The 15,293-nt window shown below is 38.5% G+C and overlaps 3 protein-coding genes across 4 annotated transcripts in view; 2 read left to right on the forward strand and 1 right to left on the reverse strand.

The window, feature by feature from the left end:
- The window catches only part of Uchl5 (ubiquitin carboxyl-terminal hydrolase L5), a 36,090-nt gene extending 21,372 nt beyond the window's left edge, over positions 1–14,718 (reverse strand). For both annotated transcript variants that reach the window (XM_005375104.2, XM_005375103.2), the window contains exons 1-3: positions 14,522–14,718; positions 6,474–6,537; positions 4,834–4,939 (exon numbers count right to left, since the gene is read on the reverse strand). In XM_005375104.2, the coding sequence (XP_005375161.1) occupies positions 4,834–4,939; positions 6,474–6,537; positions 14,522–14,597 (246 nt within the window). In that variant the 5' untranslated portion in view covers positions 14,598–14,718. The remainder of the gene's footprint in view (positions 1–4,833; positions 4,940–6,473; positions 6,538–14,521) is intronic.
- The window catches only part of LOC102028379, a 1,442-nt gene continuing 744 nt past the window's right edge, over positions 14,596–15,293 (forward strand). Inside the window, exons 1-3 of the mRNA XM_005375469.1 lie at positions 14,596–14,638; positions 14,731–14,889; positions 15,100–15,282. Coding sequence (XP_005375526.1) covers positions 14,596–14,638; positions 14,731–14,889; positions 15,100–15,282 — 385 coding nt within the window. The remainder of the gene's footprint in view (positions 14,639–14,730; positions 14,890–15,099; positions 15,283–15,293) is intronic.
- The window catches only part of Trove2 (TROVE domain family, member 2), a 22,432-nt gene continuing 21,890 nt past the window's right edge, over positions 14,752–15,293 (forward strand). Inside the window, exon 1 of the mRNA XM_005375102.2 lies at positions 14,752–15,094. The gene's annotated coding sequence lies outside the window, so the exon portion shown is untranslated. The remainder of the gene's footprint in view (positions 15,095–15,293) is intronic.

Consider the following 15,293-nt stretch of genomic DNA (forward strand, 5'->3'; position numbering starts at 1 on the left):
TATATTATATTTCTGTTTATATTATACATTTAATCTGCATAAATTTATTACAAATAAATTAATTTTTTTAATTTCTGAAAGTACTCCATAGTCTGACACTTTGGGTTGGAAATCATTACTACAAGCCCTTGAGGGAGCTGGGGATTTAGCTCAGCGGCACAGCGCCTGCCTGGGAAGTGCAAGGTCGTGAGTTTGATTCCTGGTACCAGGGAAAAAAACCAAAGCAAAACAAAAAAAGGCCAGGCGTGATGATGCAGGCCTGTAATCCCAGCACCCAGGAGGCTGAAGCAGGAGGATTGCTGCAAGTTCAAGACCAGCCTGGGCTACAAAGTGAGCTCAAGGCCAGTCTGAACTGCATAGCAAGACTCTGTCTCAAAAAGACAAAAAACAAAACAAAACAAAACAAAATGAAACAAAAAAGGCTTTGAAAGGCTAAGACTAAGAATTACATATTTATATAATATATATACTGCAAGCCAAATTACATATTTATAAAATATATACTGCCAGCCTTTTATATAATATATTCTGCAAAATTACTATTTATATAATATATACTGCAGTATAATATATTCTGCAAGCCTCAGTAGTAGTACCCAGGACTGGCCCATAGGAGGTATATATTTTAAAAACTGACAGGTATAATTGAGGAATTACTGATCTGTCAATTTAGTAAGAATTGTTAGCATCATACAATACAGAAAAGGTATTACTGGGGAATTAGTTATCTGATATCTTACTAATGGCAGCAAGAAAATATAAAATACTACATTACAGTAAAGATGGAGGTATTATACAGACATACAAAAATATCAAGGTACTCTAGAAATCACAAATTCATAAATTAGCATCATTTTTCTTTATAGAGTACTTTTTTGTGGGGAGTTGTTTGAGACAGGATTTCGTTATGTAGTTCAGGCTGGCCCTGAACTCACTATGTTGCCCAAAGTGACCTCAAACTCACAGTGACCCTCCTTCCTAAGCCTCCTAAGTGCTGGGATTACAGGCATGCACCATCATGCCAGGCTTATAGAGTACACTTTCTTAAACCTTAAGAATATCTAGACCTCTACAAATCAGACATCCTTTGTGTCTTAATGCCAGTGACTTCCAGAGTTCTTTCATTATAATAGCCTTAGAGATGAACAGTTCAATCTGCATTTATTGGATACCTATTATATGCAAGACACAGTACATATAAACAAAATTCCTGACTTCCAGGTTTACCATCTAATGTGGAAGAAATATAACTGAATACACACACACACACTCAGAGAGGGGAAAAAAATAAGAATTTACCAGTGGCTATCTCTGGAGCAAGCACTATAAATTTTTTATTTTTTGTATCAAACATTCTGAAATACTTATATTTTGCATAATATTCTACTTGTTGATTAAACAAGTAAGTCAAACTATTAAAAGGTAGAGTAAATAAAATCTGAAAGGTACCACATATATTGTGAAAGGGAAAGAAACTGCTCAGATAGGAAGGAAAACTGGGTTGAAGGAGGGGAGAGGAAAAAGAAAGAAGGAAAAAATATGTTTATGTATACATAGGATAGCTAGGATAATTGTACTACTGATGTCTGTTGGTTTATCGAAAGGAACTGTAAATCTGTAACTGATCAATCTTGCATGCCTATATCTGGTTATATGTGCAACCATGTTGAAGACGACATTAGGTGATATAACAACCATTGTTATTATCCTATCACTATGTTTTGAAATTCTGTATTACTGTTCTCTATGCTCTTTAGTTTATATATTTGTTTTTGTAATTTTCGGTTCTTTTTAAATGAAAAAACAAAATTTATATGTATATATATGGATAGCTGGAATAGGTATATTGCTGATGTCTGTGGTTTATTGAAAGAAGCAGTCAATGCTTAAAATTTTCTTTTTTCTTGACCACTTTTGCATGCTTGAATTTGGTAATCAGAATGATCTGAAAACAACAATATGCAGTTCTTATGTGGTTCTTATGAACCACTGTTGAACTCCTGCCATCTTGTGTGGTAAAGCCCTGCATCATTTCCAATTTTTTTTTTTTTATTACTTGTTACTTTGTTTGATTAATCTTACATTCTTATGTCTGGTGGACTGAGCAACTTCACTGAAGATAACAGTATGTAATGTAGCAACCACTGTTAATTCCTATCATTTTGTTTTGATGTCATGTATCATTTTTCTTGTTTTTGTGTTGTTCAGCTTTTGTCTTCATTGTTGTTTTGTTAGTTTTTTTAATTTTTAAAATAAAAAAATTTCTTTAAAAAATAGCTAGTAGAGACAGATGTGGGATTACCAGGATGTTCATTCTCCTGACTATGTATGTCTGTAACATAAATACTGCTATCAGAAAAAAAAAAATGATACTTTCTTTTTTGGGTAGTTTTGTTGTTGTTTTGGTTCGGTTTTTCTTGAGACAGGGTCCCTGCTATGTGGATCCAGTCTGGCCTTGAAAAACTTGCAATGAAAACCACGCTCACCTTGAACACAGTCACCCTCCTGCCTCAACTTCCTAAATGCTGGGATTATACCCATCCACCACCACATCCAGTTACAAATGGTATACTTTAACTCATAAATAATAAAACCTTATTTTCCTTAAAAGTAAAAAAAAACAGAAAGTTGTCTGGGCGTGGTATTGCATGCCTGTAATCCAGCGGAGGTGAGGGGGGCTGGGGGGATGTATTTATCTCCATGAGTTCGAGGCCAGCCTGAGCTACATGGCAAGACCTGTCTCAAAAAAAAAAGTTCTAATTTCTCTAAAAATACTCAATTCAGAAAGGTCATAGTAAAATGGCAAGAAACAATAAAAGAAAAAGGAAAATTTTTTAAAAAAGGAAAATAAACTACTAAGTAAAATGGCAAAGGCTAACCTTAGCTAATGGCAGCATTGAAAGTAAATAGTTTTATTTTTCCACCTTTCTAAAGATTAAGCAGACTATTCTAAGCCATTTTTGGTGTTGCAGAAATGAATGCAATTTTTAAACAAATGCAATCATATTTAACTTGGATTTTAAATACTAATCAAACTAATTAAGCAAATTAATCAGTCTCTTTTTCAGTGTTTCCAAACAATGGGCCAGATATCTGGAGGCATTTAATAATGTGAGTTAAACTTTATTTTTCTGCTCATTGTATACAGAAAAAGTTCTCAAAAGTGTAAACCAAAAATACCTAAAGCCCTTTCCAAAGGATTTGTAAGCTCAATTATTTTCATGATAATTCTAAGAAATTTTTTATATTTTCCTCATTTTCCCATTAGCACTGAGAGCACAAAAGCAAAGGTGTGTAAAAGTAGTAGTATGTTCAATCTAAATAGTGGCACAACTGTTTCACTGACATGTATATAATTTAAAAAAAAAAAAACAGAATAAAAAGATAGTTTTCCTGAAAAACATCTTTGATAAGCAGTAAGTTATCTTCATTAAATTTTGGTCTGAAGAGTGTAAGTCTTTAATATTCTGTGGAATGAAACAGGAAGTGCTAAGAACTACTGCTATATAGCAAAATAAAATTGTTATCTCCAGGAAAGGCACTCAGTTTGAGTTGCCAGCTAAATTGCTATTCCTTTTTTTTTTGGAACATTTTTACGTGAAAAAAACATAACTGACAAGTATGGTTTTAAGACAAGGATATTTGGCAGGTATTTTCATAAAACAACGTCGAGGAAAAGGCCTAAGATTTGTTATTGATAAAATTTGAACTTAAGTGAAAATCAGAATTTTATAAAACTTGGCTCAAACATGTGAACTTAAAAATTTCATATTAAATGACTTTTCAGATGATATTGGTAGTGATAGTAACAATGTGATTTGCTATTATCAAATCATCTCATGTGTCAGCACATGAATGTATATAAACCAATGAATCTTTGAAAGGAACAATGAGTAACATTATAAAATCATGCAGGATCAAAAACATTCATTTGAAGTGCAAGATAATTCAACGGATTTTAACATAATAAAGGATAAATTTTGCATTGCAGCTAACACTTAAGAAAGTGAATTTTCCAAATGACCAATGCACTATGTTACAAAATCATGTAGGATTAAAAATATCCATTTGAAGGGCAAGAAAATCGAATGGATTTTAACAAAATAAAGGACAAGTTTTACATTGCAAATAACACTTAAGAAAATGGAATTTTAATGTAGTCTTAAAAAATATCAGGGCCTGGGGTTTAGCTCAGAGGCACAAGACCTGCCTGGAAAGCATGATATCCTGAGTTTGATTTCTGGTACCCAAAACAAAGAAATCATAATTATCCCTTTCTGGTTAAACATATGCGTGCGACTGGATTTTCTTCACATTTTCAACAAAAAGCAAAACAAAACAAAAACATAACAGACTGAAGAATCATTGACGAGAACCTAGCTATGGGCTATTAAGCCAGACATTAAAGGCATTAGAAATGTTTAAAGTAAAATACTCTTTTCACCAACTTTTTTTGTTTTGGTAAATACAGTTATTTTTCATTAAAATATATGATCTTTTGGCCTGGGCATGTAACTTAATAATAAAGTGCTTGCCTAGCATGCATGAGATCCCGGTTCAATAATCACCAACAAAAAAAGTTATTTATATTAACATGTAACAAATTTATTGTTGTCATTTTAAAACCTATTGATAAATATTTTTTAAATGTTTTAGTTTCAACGTCTACTATGGCAAATATTGATAGACATGTCAATAAAAGCTTTTTGGGGAAATGATCTTTAAGTGTATAAAGAGGTTTTAAGACAAAAAAATTTAAGGACTGCTATACTACAAGCACACAGATGAAGTGTCTCAGCTCCTGAGATTTTTCAGAGTATCCTAGGACCATACCTGCTTGGCAAAAAATATTGTGTCAAGTCTGGAGTCCTGAACCACTGAGCCTGCTGGTTCTTCTCCTGGCTGCCATTTGAAAAGAAAAATTAACCCATGAACTGGCCTAAAAAAAAGGTAATAATAATAATTAGTGACACCAAACCATGATTCTTTTATAACAAATTGGCAATATATACTTAATGAATACAACTCAAGTGAAATAAACTAATTAAGTTAATATGAGGAAATTTTAAAATTGCTCTCTTTCATCATGAAAATGTTGCTATAAAGACTAATTAAAATTACATCGTTAAGATAGAATCACAATAGTTTTATTTTTCTAATCTGTAACTATTTGTGTCTACCTTATATCACCTCACTTAAAAACAGAATATTAAGAGCATAGCAAAACTAGAAGCTATTAACCCAAGATTGAATTCCATAGTACATAAAGTTCTTGTATGTTTACAGATAAACAGCTGATAGCATGTATGTTATTAAATAAAGTCACCTTTATGTAATTATTAGATCCATGTACAAACTACAGTAAGAACGTCTACAGTCACCTCATACATAATGCAGTCATTCACATTCCTAGTGGAGCCACTGAGGCACTTGAAAAGTAAAAACCTTACTTTTGGCTTCCCTCCAGTGCTTTATAGTTGCCCTCTCCTCAATAAAAATGTTCCCTTTCTTTTTTTTGAATTTATTTTGCAGTGCAAGGGAAGGCCCTTCCTCATGCTAGGCAAGCACTATACCACTGAGCTATTGCTCTGGCCTCTCTCTATCTTTTTAAAAACAGATCAAATGCTGTACTGTGTCTTTAACCTTCTCTAATCTCAGTCAGAAGTGACTTCATCTAAAATAAAGTTTTTTGTGGGGAAAATGTGGGAGCAAACCAATTTCTTGTTACTACTGAAAAGAGTAGCCATTCTTCCTTAGTCCCCATTTTCCCTTTTAAAAGCCTGTATCTGGTACCCCCATTCTAAGAATCCTTTTGCAGATACAAGAGCAATGCTCGACAGTATGGAAGTTGAGGGTAAAAGGAAGCTCTAAGAAGTTATTCTGATCAAAAACAAGGAAGAAAGGGAAAATTCTCTCTGGCATCTATGTTTGGACCTTAAATTGTACCAGTCCCAAGAAACAATGTGATAATATGTAGATAATTTTTTTTTGTGGACCAGGGGATTGAAGCTAGGGCTGTTCCGATGAGCATCATTCCAGCACTTTTTACTTTTATTAGACAGAGTCTAACTTGCCCAGGCCTCTCAGAGCACTGAGATTACCGGCATATACCACCACACTTGGATGACAATTTTTGAATTACTATTAGTATTCAGTGTTTTTTAAATATGCTTTTGTAGACTAATATATTATTCATGGTTTTTACAGTGACTTTTGTAGATCACCAGTCAGAACTTTGTGGATATAAAACTACAGAAACTTAAGTTTAAATCTCTTGTAAGTTATATATCTATGAGCCTCAGGGTCTTGGTTATAAAATTGGAATAATACCTATCTCACAGGATTGAAAAAAGACAAAGAAGATAATGTACTCAGCCTTGTGCAATTCATATAAAACGAACACAGATCTAAGTATCCTTTAAGTTTGCCCAAGCATAGTACTGTATGTCTAACACAACTAAAATGTTACTTACTTTAATTTTTCAAAATTCTCAGGTTCTAAACTCCATATTTCTTCTACTTGGGCACCTCGGCAACCTGAAATAAGAATTATTTTCTTTATAAAATATAAAGAACTATTTCCTTTATAAAATCTTCATGTCTTTCATCATAGAATATTAACTAAAAAAAGGCACATCTGGGGGCAGTAAGACATGACAAATTAAAATACTAAAGCTCATAAAACTCAAAGCCAAATTCTATTACTCCTTTTAATAATTCTCAATTATTTTCATGGACTATGTCATAACGTTTTAAAGTTGCATGAGTTTATTATCATTAGATCAGCAGCCTCACTGTTCTTTCTGTTTCTCTCAATCTCTGACTCCTCTTCAGCTACTAGGTTTGCCTTACTCTGTCCCTAGCCCTCTCTTCTTCTTTTTCTTTGTTACTATACACTTTTCTTCCTTCTGGAAAAATAGTTACCACTTCACAGTTACTTTCATATCAGTTTTAGTTCTGGCCTTTTTCATAAGTTCCAATTGTGTGTTTTCAACTATGTCAAGATCACCTTCTCTTCCCTCCCCAAACATGCCCTTCTTCTGTGACAGTGGTTTTCAAACAGGGTACTTTTGTCCCTTAGGGAGCATCTAGCAATTTCTATAGGTATTTTTTATTGTCACTACTGCCACAGAAGTGTGGGGGGTATTACTGGTATCTAATAGTAGAGGTGGGATTATCTGGCTGGGAGCAGTGGCACACACCTGTAGTCCCAACTACTGAGGTAGGAAGACGCTTGAGCCCAGGAGCTTGGGGCCAGCCTGAGCAACACAACAAAACACCATTTCGAAAATATTAAAAAAAAAAAAAAAAAAAAAGTTTAAAAAATCATTTGGTACAGCCAGGTGTGGTGGCGCACGCCTGTAATCCCAGCACTTAGGATGCTGAGGCAGGAAGATCACTGTGAATTCAAGGCCAGCCTAGGATACATAGTAAGCTCAAGCCAGCCTGGACTACATTGTGAGACTTGTCTCAAACAAACAAAAAGAATGGTCCAAAATGTCAACAGTGCCACACCAAGTTACCCTGTATATGTTATAAGTAATCACCTAGTTTCAAATTGCTAGAGTTTGAATAATGGCTTCTCCATTTACAGCTATATAACAATGTAATTTCTCCATCCCCCATATTCAAGAGTAGTTGTGAGGAATAAATAAGAATGCATGAAATACAGCCAATGCAGTGCCTAGCACATGCTGAGAGTCCACTAAATTTTAAGTACTGTTATTATTACAATACCAAAAAACCTGCATTTACCAGTGTCTATGCATGTATGTAGTATGTATAAAGTGCTTTAAATGCATTTTCTCTAATCCCTATAATGCAAGAATTGAATGAATGAAAGAGATTCTGGGGTATTAAATGGCTTGCCTAAATTCACTACAGCTTGTGAATTCCAGGAAACTAATCTAGCTCTAAAGTCTAGGTACTTTCTACTATTTCCGACTACATTCAAATGAGAGATAGAGAAACCTTTAGACCACCTGTAGAGACAAAAGAAATTTTTAAATGGGGCTGAGGATATAGCTGAATGGCAGAACATATAAGAGGCCCTAGGTTTGATCACTAGCACAGGAAAAAAAATGATAGGTCAACCAACAGTTTGACTTTAGGCATTCCTATCATTCTGTCTTGTTTGCTCTGTTCAGCAAGTATCCGTTATGTACTCACTCTGTATTAAAGATGTATGCACAAAGAGAATTACTACATAAATTTAAATGGAGATGAACTCAAAGAAACCTAGCAACAGATCAAGATTGACATATACATATACCAAGCTGGGGGAAAAAACTTGAACCTAAATTTTAATGAGTGCCAAGAGGGACACAGCAGACACTAATGGAGTTGCTGATGTTGGTTACTGCTACTACAGAGCACTTGTTTAAAAAACTGCCAAACAAGGGGCTGGGGATTTAGCTCAGTGGCAAAGCGCCCGCCTGGCAAGTGCAAGGTCGTGAGTTCGGTTCCTGGTACCGGAGAAAAACCAAAAAAAAACAAAACACTGCCAAACATTAAAACATTCCACATGTACCACATTTAAAAAGGCGTGGTGGCACACGTGGCAGACGTGGTGGCACACATGGTGGCACATGCCTATAATCCCAGCACTTAGGAGGCTGAGGCAGGAGGATTGCTGCAAATTCAAGGCCACCCTGGGTTACATTGTGAGTTCAAAGCTAGCCTAAATTAAATACCAAGACCCTGTCTCAAGTAAATAAATACATAAAAAAAACTGCTAAACTTTAAAACATTCTACATACCATTACCACATTAAAAAAAAAAAAAAGCTGGGTGTGGTGGCACAGACCTGCAATGCCAACATTGGGGGTAGCTGAGGCAGGAGGGTCACTGAGTTCAAGGCCAGCCTGGGCTACTTAGCAAGACCTGGTCCCCCCAAAAAAAAGGAAAGAAGAAAAAAAGAAAAAACCCTACTGAATAAAACTGTCCCCAAATCTTCTACATAGGTAGAATTTCAAATGATGATAGTGCTTCAAAAATTGTATGCTAAATACATTTATTTATATAAGTAAAGCACAGTACTCAACTATTAGCATCTATATCCTTATACACATTCAATATCCAAAATATAATGATGTAATATAATGTAATGTAATGTAAAATATAATGATGTAACCATGATACAATGGACTGAGAAGCAATGATTGCAGAGACCTGGATCCTAAGCCTAGCAACTGCCTTAAAGTTCTTATTAAGTAAGAATACAAACTCTTTGATCCTTACTTTTCCAGTTTATATACAAAACAAAGTTATAACCTGCTTCACTCAATGTATAACATTTTTGTGAGCAATAAGGTACTCAAACACTAAACAAAAGAATTTAATGCAGGGCTGGGTATTTAGCTCAGTGGCACAGCACCTGCCTGGCAAATGTGAAGTCCTGAGTTTGATTCTCAATACTTCCCCCTCAAATAAACTTAATGCAAACTCCTGTAATAATAGATATTAAATAAAAGGTTAGGCAGGAAAGGAAGACTTTTACAAATTAATGAAATATGCATACTCACAAAATAACTTTGGTGTGCCAAGCTCGGTACTAGCCCCTAGCAAGGACAGATACTAATAAACTACTGTCATAACACTTACAACTCAAGGACAATACAGCATGGGAAGTAACATATAAAGGCTCCACAATACATGTTCTACAAGTTCAGAAATAGGAAAGATTATTATATCCGTGCTGCTGCGAAAAACTTTCACAGATAACTGAACTGTTTCTGAAATAGGATGATCATGATTTGTAACCTAAACTAGAACGCTGTTCCAAAATAAAAAGGGATGCTAAAAATTAAGATGATGTAAGTTTACAAATACTTATGTATTGACTAATGCACTTATGATATTGGTAATCTCTGAAATAGTGTTTTCCTAAATATAATTTCAAAAACAACCTTCTTAAAAATACAACTGGAGTCTCCCTCCCTCCACCGACAAAATACTATGTTAGGGCTCTCCCAAACTGTTGCCAGTGCCTTACTCGAATACTCAGTGTGTTATCTTCCAACATAAGGATATTTATTCATGTAGACAAGGTCTCAACAAATTGCTATGACGTGCCTCCAACCTACAATTCTGTTGCCTCAGCCACCTTAGTAGTCAGGATTATAGTCATGCATACCTGTGATGGGATCCAATAAGTAGTTTTGACAATATGAATCATATTCCTTTAACTTTACTAACAAGTCTACCAAAAGCAGTAGGAATGGCTGCAGCTTCTCGACTTCCCACAAAATACATCTACATTCTGTTATCTCATAGTACAAATAAATGCCATTTGGCTGATGTGACCAAATAGGAAAAATGCATTAATAGCCCTCAAACAATCTCTCCAAAAACAAGAACTAAGCAAATAGTTGAACTGAACTGGGAGCACTGTGTTGGAGGCACTGGTAACATGCACTCCTCAACTCAGCCTCATTTTGGAAGCCCAACACTAGTTAATTCCCAAGACTATACTTCTTACGTGAAAGCCAGTATTAATTCGCCTCTCTTCAAAGCAAGGAGAAATACACCTTAGAAGTGGTCATAATGGGCTTTCACGTTAAGCTAGCACCATTCTGACTCAAAAGTCATTCAGATCTGCCTTATCTGAGTCAGTTATTACAGATAATGGGATAATTCCAGACTTCCCATCATGAAAAAGTGGAGTCTGCAAATTACTAACACACCCTGCTGTACCTGAGTTAATGCCTCAGGTCAAAAGAAAAGGTCAATAACAAAAACTTAACGACAAAGCCACCTGGCTTTCTAAGGTATATACTGCAAGAGATAAACACACTTGCTATCAACTATAGAGCAAATCAGATTAATCACAGTATGGGGAGTGGACCAATTTTATGAAAAGGAAAAGTAGATACTGTTTAGAGACAATTCTCAATGGGCTTCTCCTGTTTCCTTCTGAGAGGGATCACTGGCACTACTTAGACTTCCCCCTTACCCAGTACTAGGGAATGAACCTAGGGACCAGGGTCTTCACACTGAGCTTCATTCCCTACTCTTTGTTTATGTTTTAATCTTTTGAAACATGGTCTTACTACATCATTAAGTTGCCCATGCTGGGCTCAAACTTGCAACCCTCCTGGCTCTGCCTCCCAGACTGCCAGTATAATAGACACGTACCACTATGACCCACTGTTCTCAACTAGCTTTTGAAGAATGTTCATACAGTAAATGGATTTGAAAACTGAGATAACTGCAGCAGATGGAAGATTTACTTATAGTTCTCAATAATAAAAATAATAATGCCCAGAGACAAAAGTTGAGCAGTTTTGCTGGCAGCCCCTTTATAAGACTGAGATTTTCCTAAGCTCAGAGTTCCTCAACCATAACACAGACTCACTGCACGTACAGCACCCACATTAGTCCATCTCTATCCTGACTTCAAAAACAAGAGAACCCATGCAAAACTCAATCTCCTGCAGTGTACTGGACTATGAATAACACAATCTCTTTACCTAGACACCAGGAGTTGTCTGACAACATCTATAAAACTGGGAAGCCAACTTGTTAGCTGACAGGCAGGGTAAGCTCTAACACTTTATAATTCTTAACAGATGCCAGACTTTGTCAGATGCTTTTTGCACTTACTGACCTAATTGTATGTTGTTTTTAGTTTAATATAGTGACTTCTATTGATACTTGAATGTTAAGCCAACCCTGAATACTGACATAAACCACTTAGTCATTGTGTTATCCTTTGAATTGTATTAGTGGATTCAATTTGTAAAATTTTGTTTGGAACTTTTACATTTATCTTGATTATGGATAGATCTGTAGTTTTCTTGTAATCTTTGCTTTTGGTGTCAACAAGGTAATGCTTGTCCTCATAGAATGAGTTACAAGTATTCCTTCTCCTCCAATTTTGTTTTTAAAAATTTTATAGTATTTACATTGTTTCTTAAATATTTGACAGAATTTACTAGTGTTGGCTAGAATTTCTTTGTAAGATTTTAAGCTACAATTTGAATTTCCATAATAACTATAAGGCTGTACTGGTTATTTCTTCTTGAGTGAGCTTCAGTAACTTACAGCTTTAAAAGAATGTGTACATTTTCACCTAAATTATCAAATTTATTGGCATAAAATTCTTTATATTTTCTTATTATGCTTTTAATATCTGTAGAGCCTGTAATGATGTCACCTTTTTCATTCCTATTTTGCTAATTTATGGCTCTTTTTTTTTTAAAGCAGTCTGGCTAGAGGTCTACCCAATTTTACCAATCTAAAATATTTTGTTTCATTAATTTTCTCCATCGATTTTCCCTAATTTCAACTCTGATTTTCACTATCTCCTTTCAACTGTTTACTCAAGGTCAGTGGTGTGAACCTATAGCATGACTAAAACTAATTTTCTCCCCCGAAGCATCTGATAGGAAACTACTCTCATTTGGTTTTTTGCAAAATCCTGCTAATGGCAAATCTACTAGCAGCTACTGTTTTATTTTTCACGTGCAAGTTTAGAAGGCGCACTTACATACTTCTCTTTGATGCATGACTTTATTTAAATCATCTTCAAATTTCAAGATTTCTACACAAATGAAGTTGAACAACAGTGAACTGAACTAATTTTAAACGAGCTTATCTAATAATTACTTCTGAATGTCAATTTTAACATGCCATAACAATTAAGTTTTTGACAATAAAAGTTATGAATAAATCTGCAAAACTGTCAAGCTCAGTATATGTCCAAAATTGATCCCTTTTTTCTGTTCACCGAGCCTGGTCTTTCATTGTAATTGTACTTCACCAGCTACCCAAGCTGGAAACCAGAAAACTGTTGCTTCTGTTTCCCCACATCCAGTTGGTAAGCAGGCCTACTGATGCTTTTTTTCTCTTTAATGTAGGAGAAATATACTGCCACTCAACCTCTCCTCTAAGGTTGGCAGCCCTGAGAACTCCTTTTTTTAATGTAGCATGTTAGGGATGTATTCCTGCTCCTAAAGGAATGAGGAGAAGGCATTTCCACATGCCAGTAGTGATTTAAATGCAATAAAATTACTAAATCTATCTTCTAACTCACTACCTCAAACACTGACCATTTCGAAGAGATTGCTAGCTTCTCTCATTTTATTCTAATCTATTCTGCACACTACAGGGAAAGTAAACTTTAATTATAAAAATATTTTCACATCAGCTGTGGTGGCACATGCCTGTAATCCCAGCACTCTGGAAGCCTGAGGCAAGAGAGTCACAATTTTCGCCCAGTCTGGGCAAATTAGCAAGATCTTGTCTCAAAATTAAAAAATAAAAAGGGGTAGGTATAGCTCACTGCAAAGCCCTAGTACACTCCCAAGCCATAAAAAAAAAAACCCAAAAATAATAATTCCATCTCAATTTCCTCATTTTTGACAGTAGTCCCCAGTGAATACTAGGTAATCCAATCAGCCTCAGATCCAAATACTCTTCTTGTCCATTGCATTAAGTTGTAGTCACTTTACTAGCTGTACTCACTGTAGTGTTTTACTTCTGCCTGTGTTCCTCCTTAACCTGTGTTCTTGAAACATTTTGCACATACTCAACATAGCAACTATAGTATGCACAACATATTATAGTTGTCAGTTCTTCAGAAGAGCAATCAGACTATTCAAATTAAAACTTCCAAATCTCACCAGTGTGCTTGAGATACAGCAGATGCACAACATATGCCAGATAAATATTGCACATATTCAGCTATGTACAGTAGACAATATTCATACGAACGTGTAACTGCTATCCCGAGCACAAATTTGAACATACTGGCTAGAAGTATTTCGTGACATGTAACAGAGAAAAATAAACTCATTGAGCAAAGAGGCTGAGAAGAGAAAAGGAAGGGTAACAAGTATGCACTGATTAGTAGGCAAGCAAATAAATCACGGCAGAAAGGTACTACAAGAAAAGCATACGGTCTCCGGTCCAGAGCTCTACCTCAAGAGAACTCAGTTCACCGGAAACCACAACTGCTCAGGGAGCAGATCCAGGGAAGCAGCCCGCCAGGCCCGCGCGGACGGCCGAGAGCCATGCCCACGCTGCCGGCGCTCAGGTCGGGGAAACCAGAATCTCGGGTTCCGGGCGGCGCGGGCTCGGACAGCACCCTGGAGAAGACACTCCCCCGCCGGGCGCCGCCTGCGGGACTGCCGGCCTGAGCAGGGCACCGCCGCGCACCGGCCGGGACAGCGAGGCTCCGCAGAGCAGGGCAGCGAGGGCAGAGGAGGCCGAGCACGCGGCGTCGGGAGGCGCGGGACGGCCCTCAAGTCAAAGTGTTTCGGGTCCCGAGCGCCGAGAACATAGCCGTCTGCAAGACAGCCCCGATCCTGCCCTCGCGGAGCGGCTCTCGAAACTGCCGCGCCAACGCGACCGCCCCGCGCCGAGCAGAGGCAGGCGCCCCGCGCGCTCCCCGCAGCGACTCCAGGCTCCTCAAGTTGCTTCTCCTCCGGCACGGGGCGGCGGTGCCGCAAGCGGCCACGCCATCCCGGCTCGGGCCTCCTCCCGTGACCCCGGCCCAAGAAGGCTCCTCGGCTCTCACCGAATCCTTTAATGAGCTCGGTGAAGACCCCGGGGTCGCTTTCCATGAGGCACCACTCCCCGGCATTGCCCGACATGGCCCCGGCCACACACCACCCCGCTCCACCTATCGCACTCGGCCGCCCCTCGTAACCAGCTGCCGCCGGCCACAGTTAGCAAACCCGCCGCGGAGCTCGTCAACCCCACGTCACCCCGCCTACTTCCCGACAGCCTCCGGGCGCCGTCACCTGCAGCGCGCCAGAGCGCAGGAAGACACTCTAGCCACCCGGGAGACGTCGAAAGTCTTCCAGGGCCTTGCGGGATCCGTAGCGGATTCGGAAGGGGCCGGAACCCGAGCAGAGAGGGCGGGACTTCAGGGCGCCGAAGGAGGTAACATCCGGGGTCCGCGCCACTCGGGGCGGGGGCGGAGCAAGGGAAGAGGGGCGGGGCTCGTTCTCGGGAACCGAACCTGGAAGGCCCAGCGACCCTGGAGTTGCCCCCCGGCTGTCAGGCCGCCGCCTTTCGCCATTCCCCATCCCTGCGCAGGGATCTCCTGGCGGCGCCGCGGCTCCGAAGGCTTGGCCGCCAGGCAAAGGTGAGGAAACGGGGAGGCGGGCCGGGGGCCCTTTGTGCAGCCCGCGCGACTCTGGGGACGTGCAGTTCTGCGCGCCTCTCTGCCCGCGTCGTCTTCCTCGCGCGGCCTCCTCGGGGCTCCGCGCGCGTTAGTCCGCAGCCGGGTCGCCGCGGGGCGTAGTGTCGGGGCCGCTCCTCGCGGCGCCGCAGGCCGGGGCCCG

The sequence above is a fragment of the Chinchilla lanigera genome, unplaced genomic scaffold (genome assembly GCF_000276665.1).
Source record: "Chinchilla lanigera isolate Chin_1 unplaced genomic scaffold, ChiLan1.0 scaffold00005, whole genome shotgun sequence".
Taxonomy (NCBI): domain Eukaryota; kingdom Metazoa; phylum Chordata; class Mammalia; order Rodentia; family Chinchillidae; genus Chinchilla; species Chinchilla lanigera.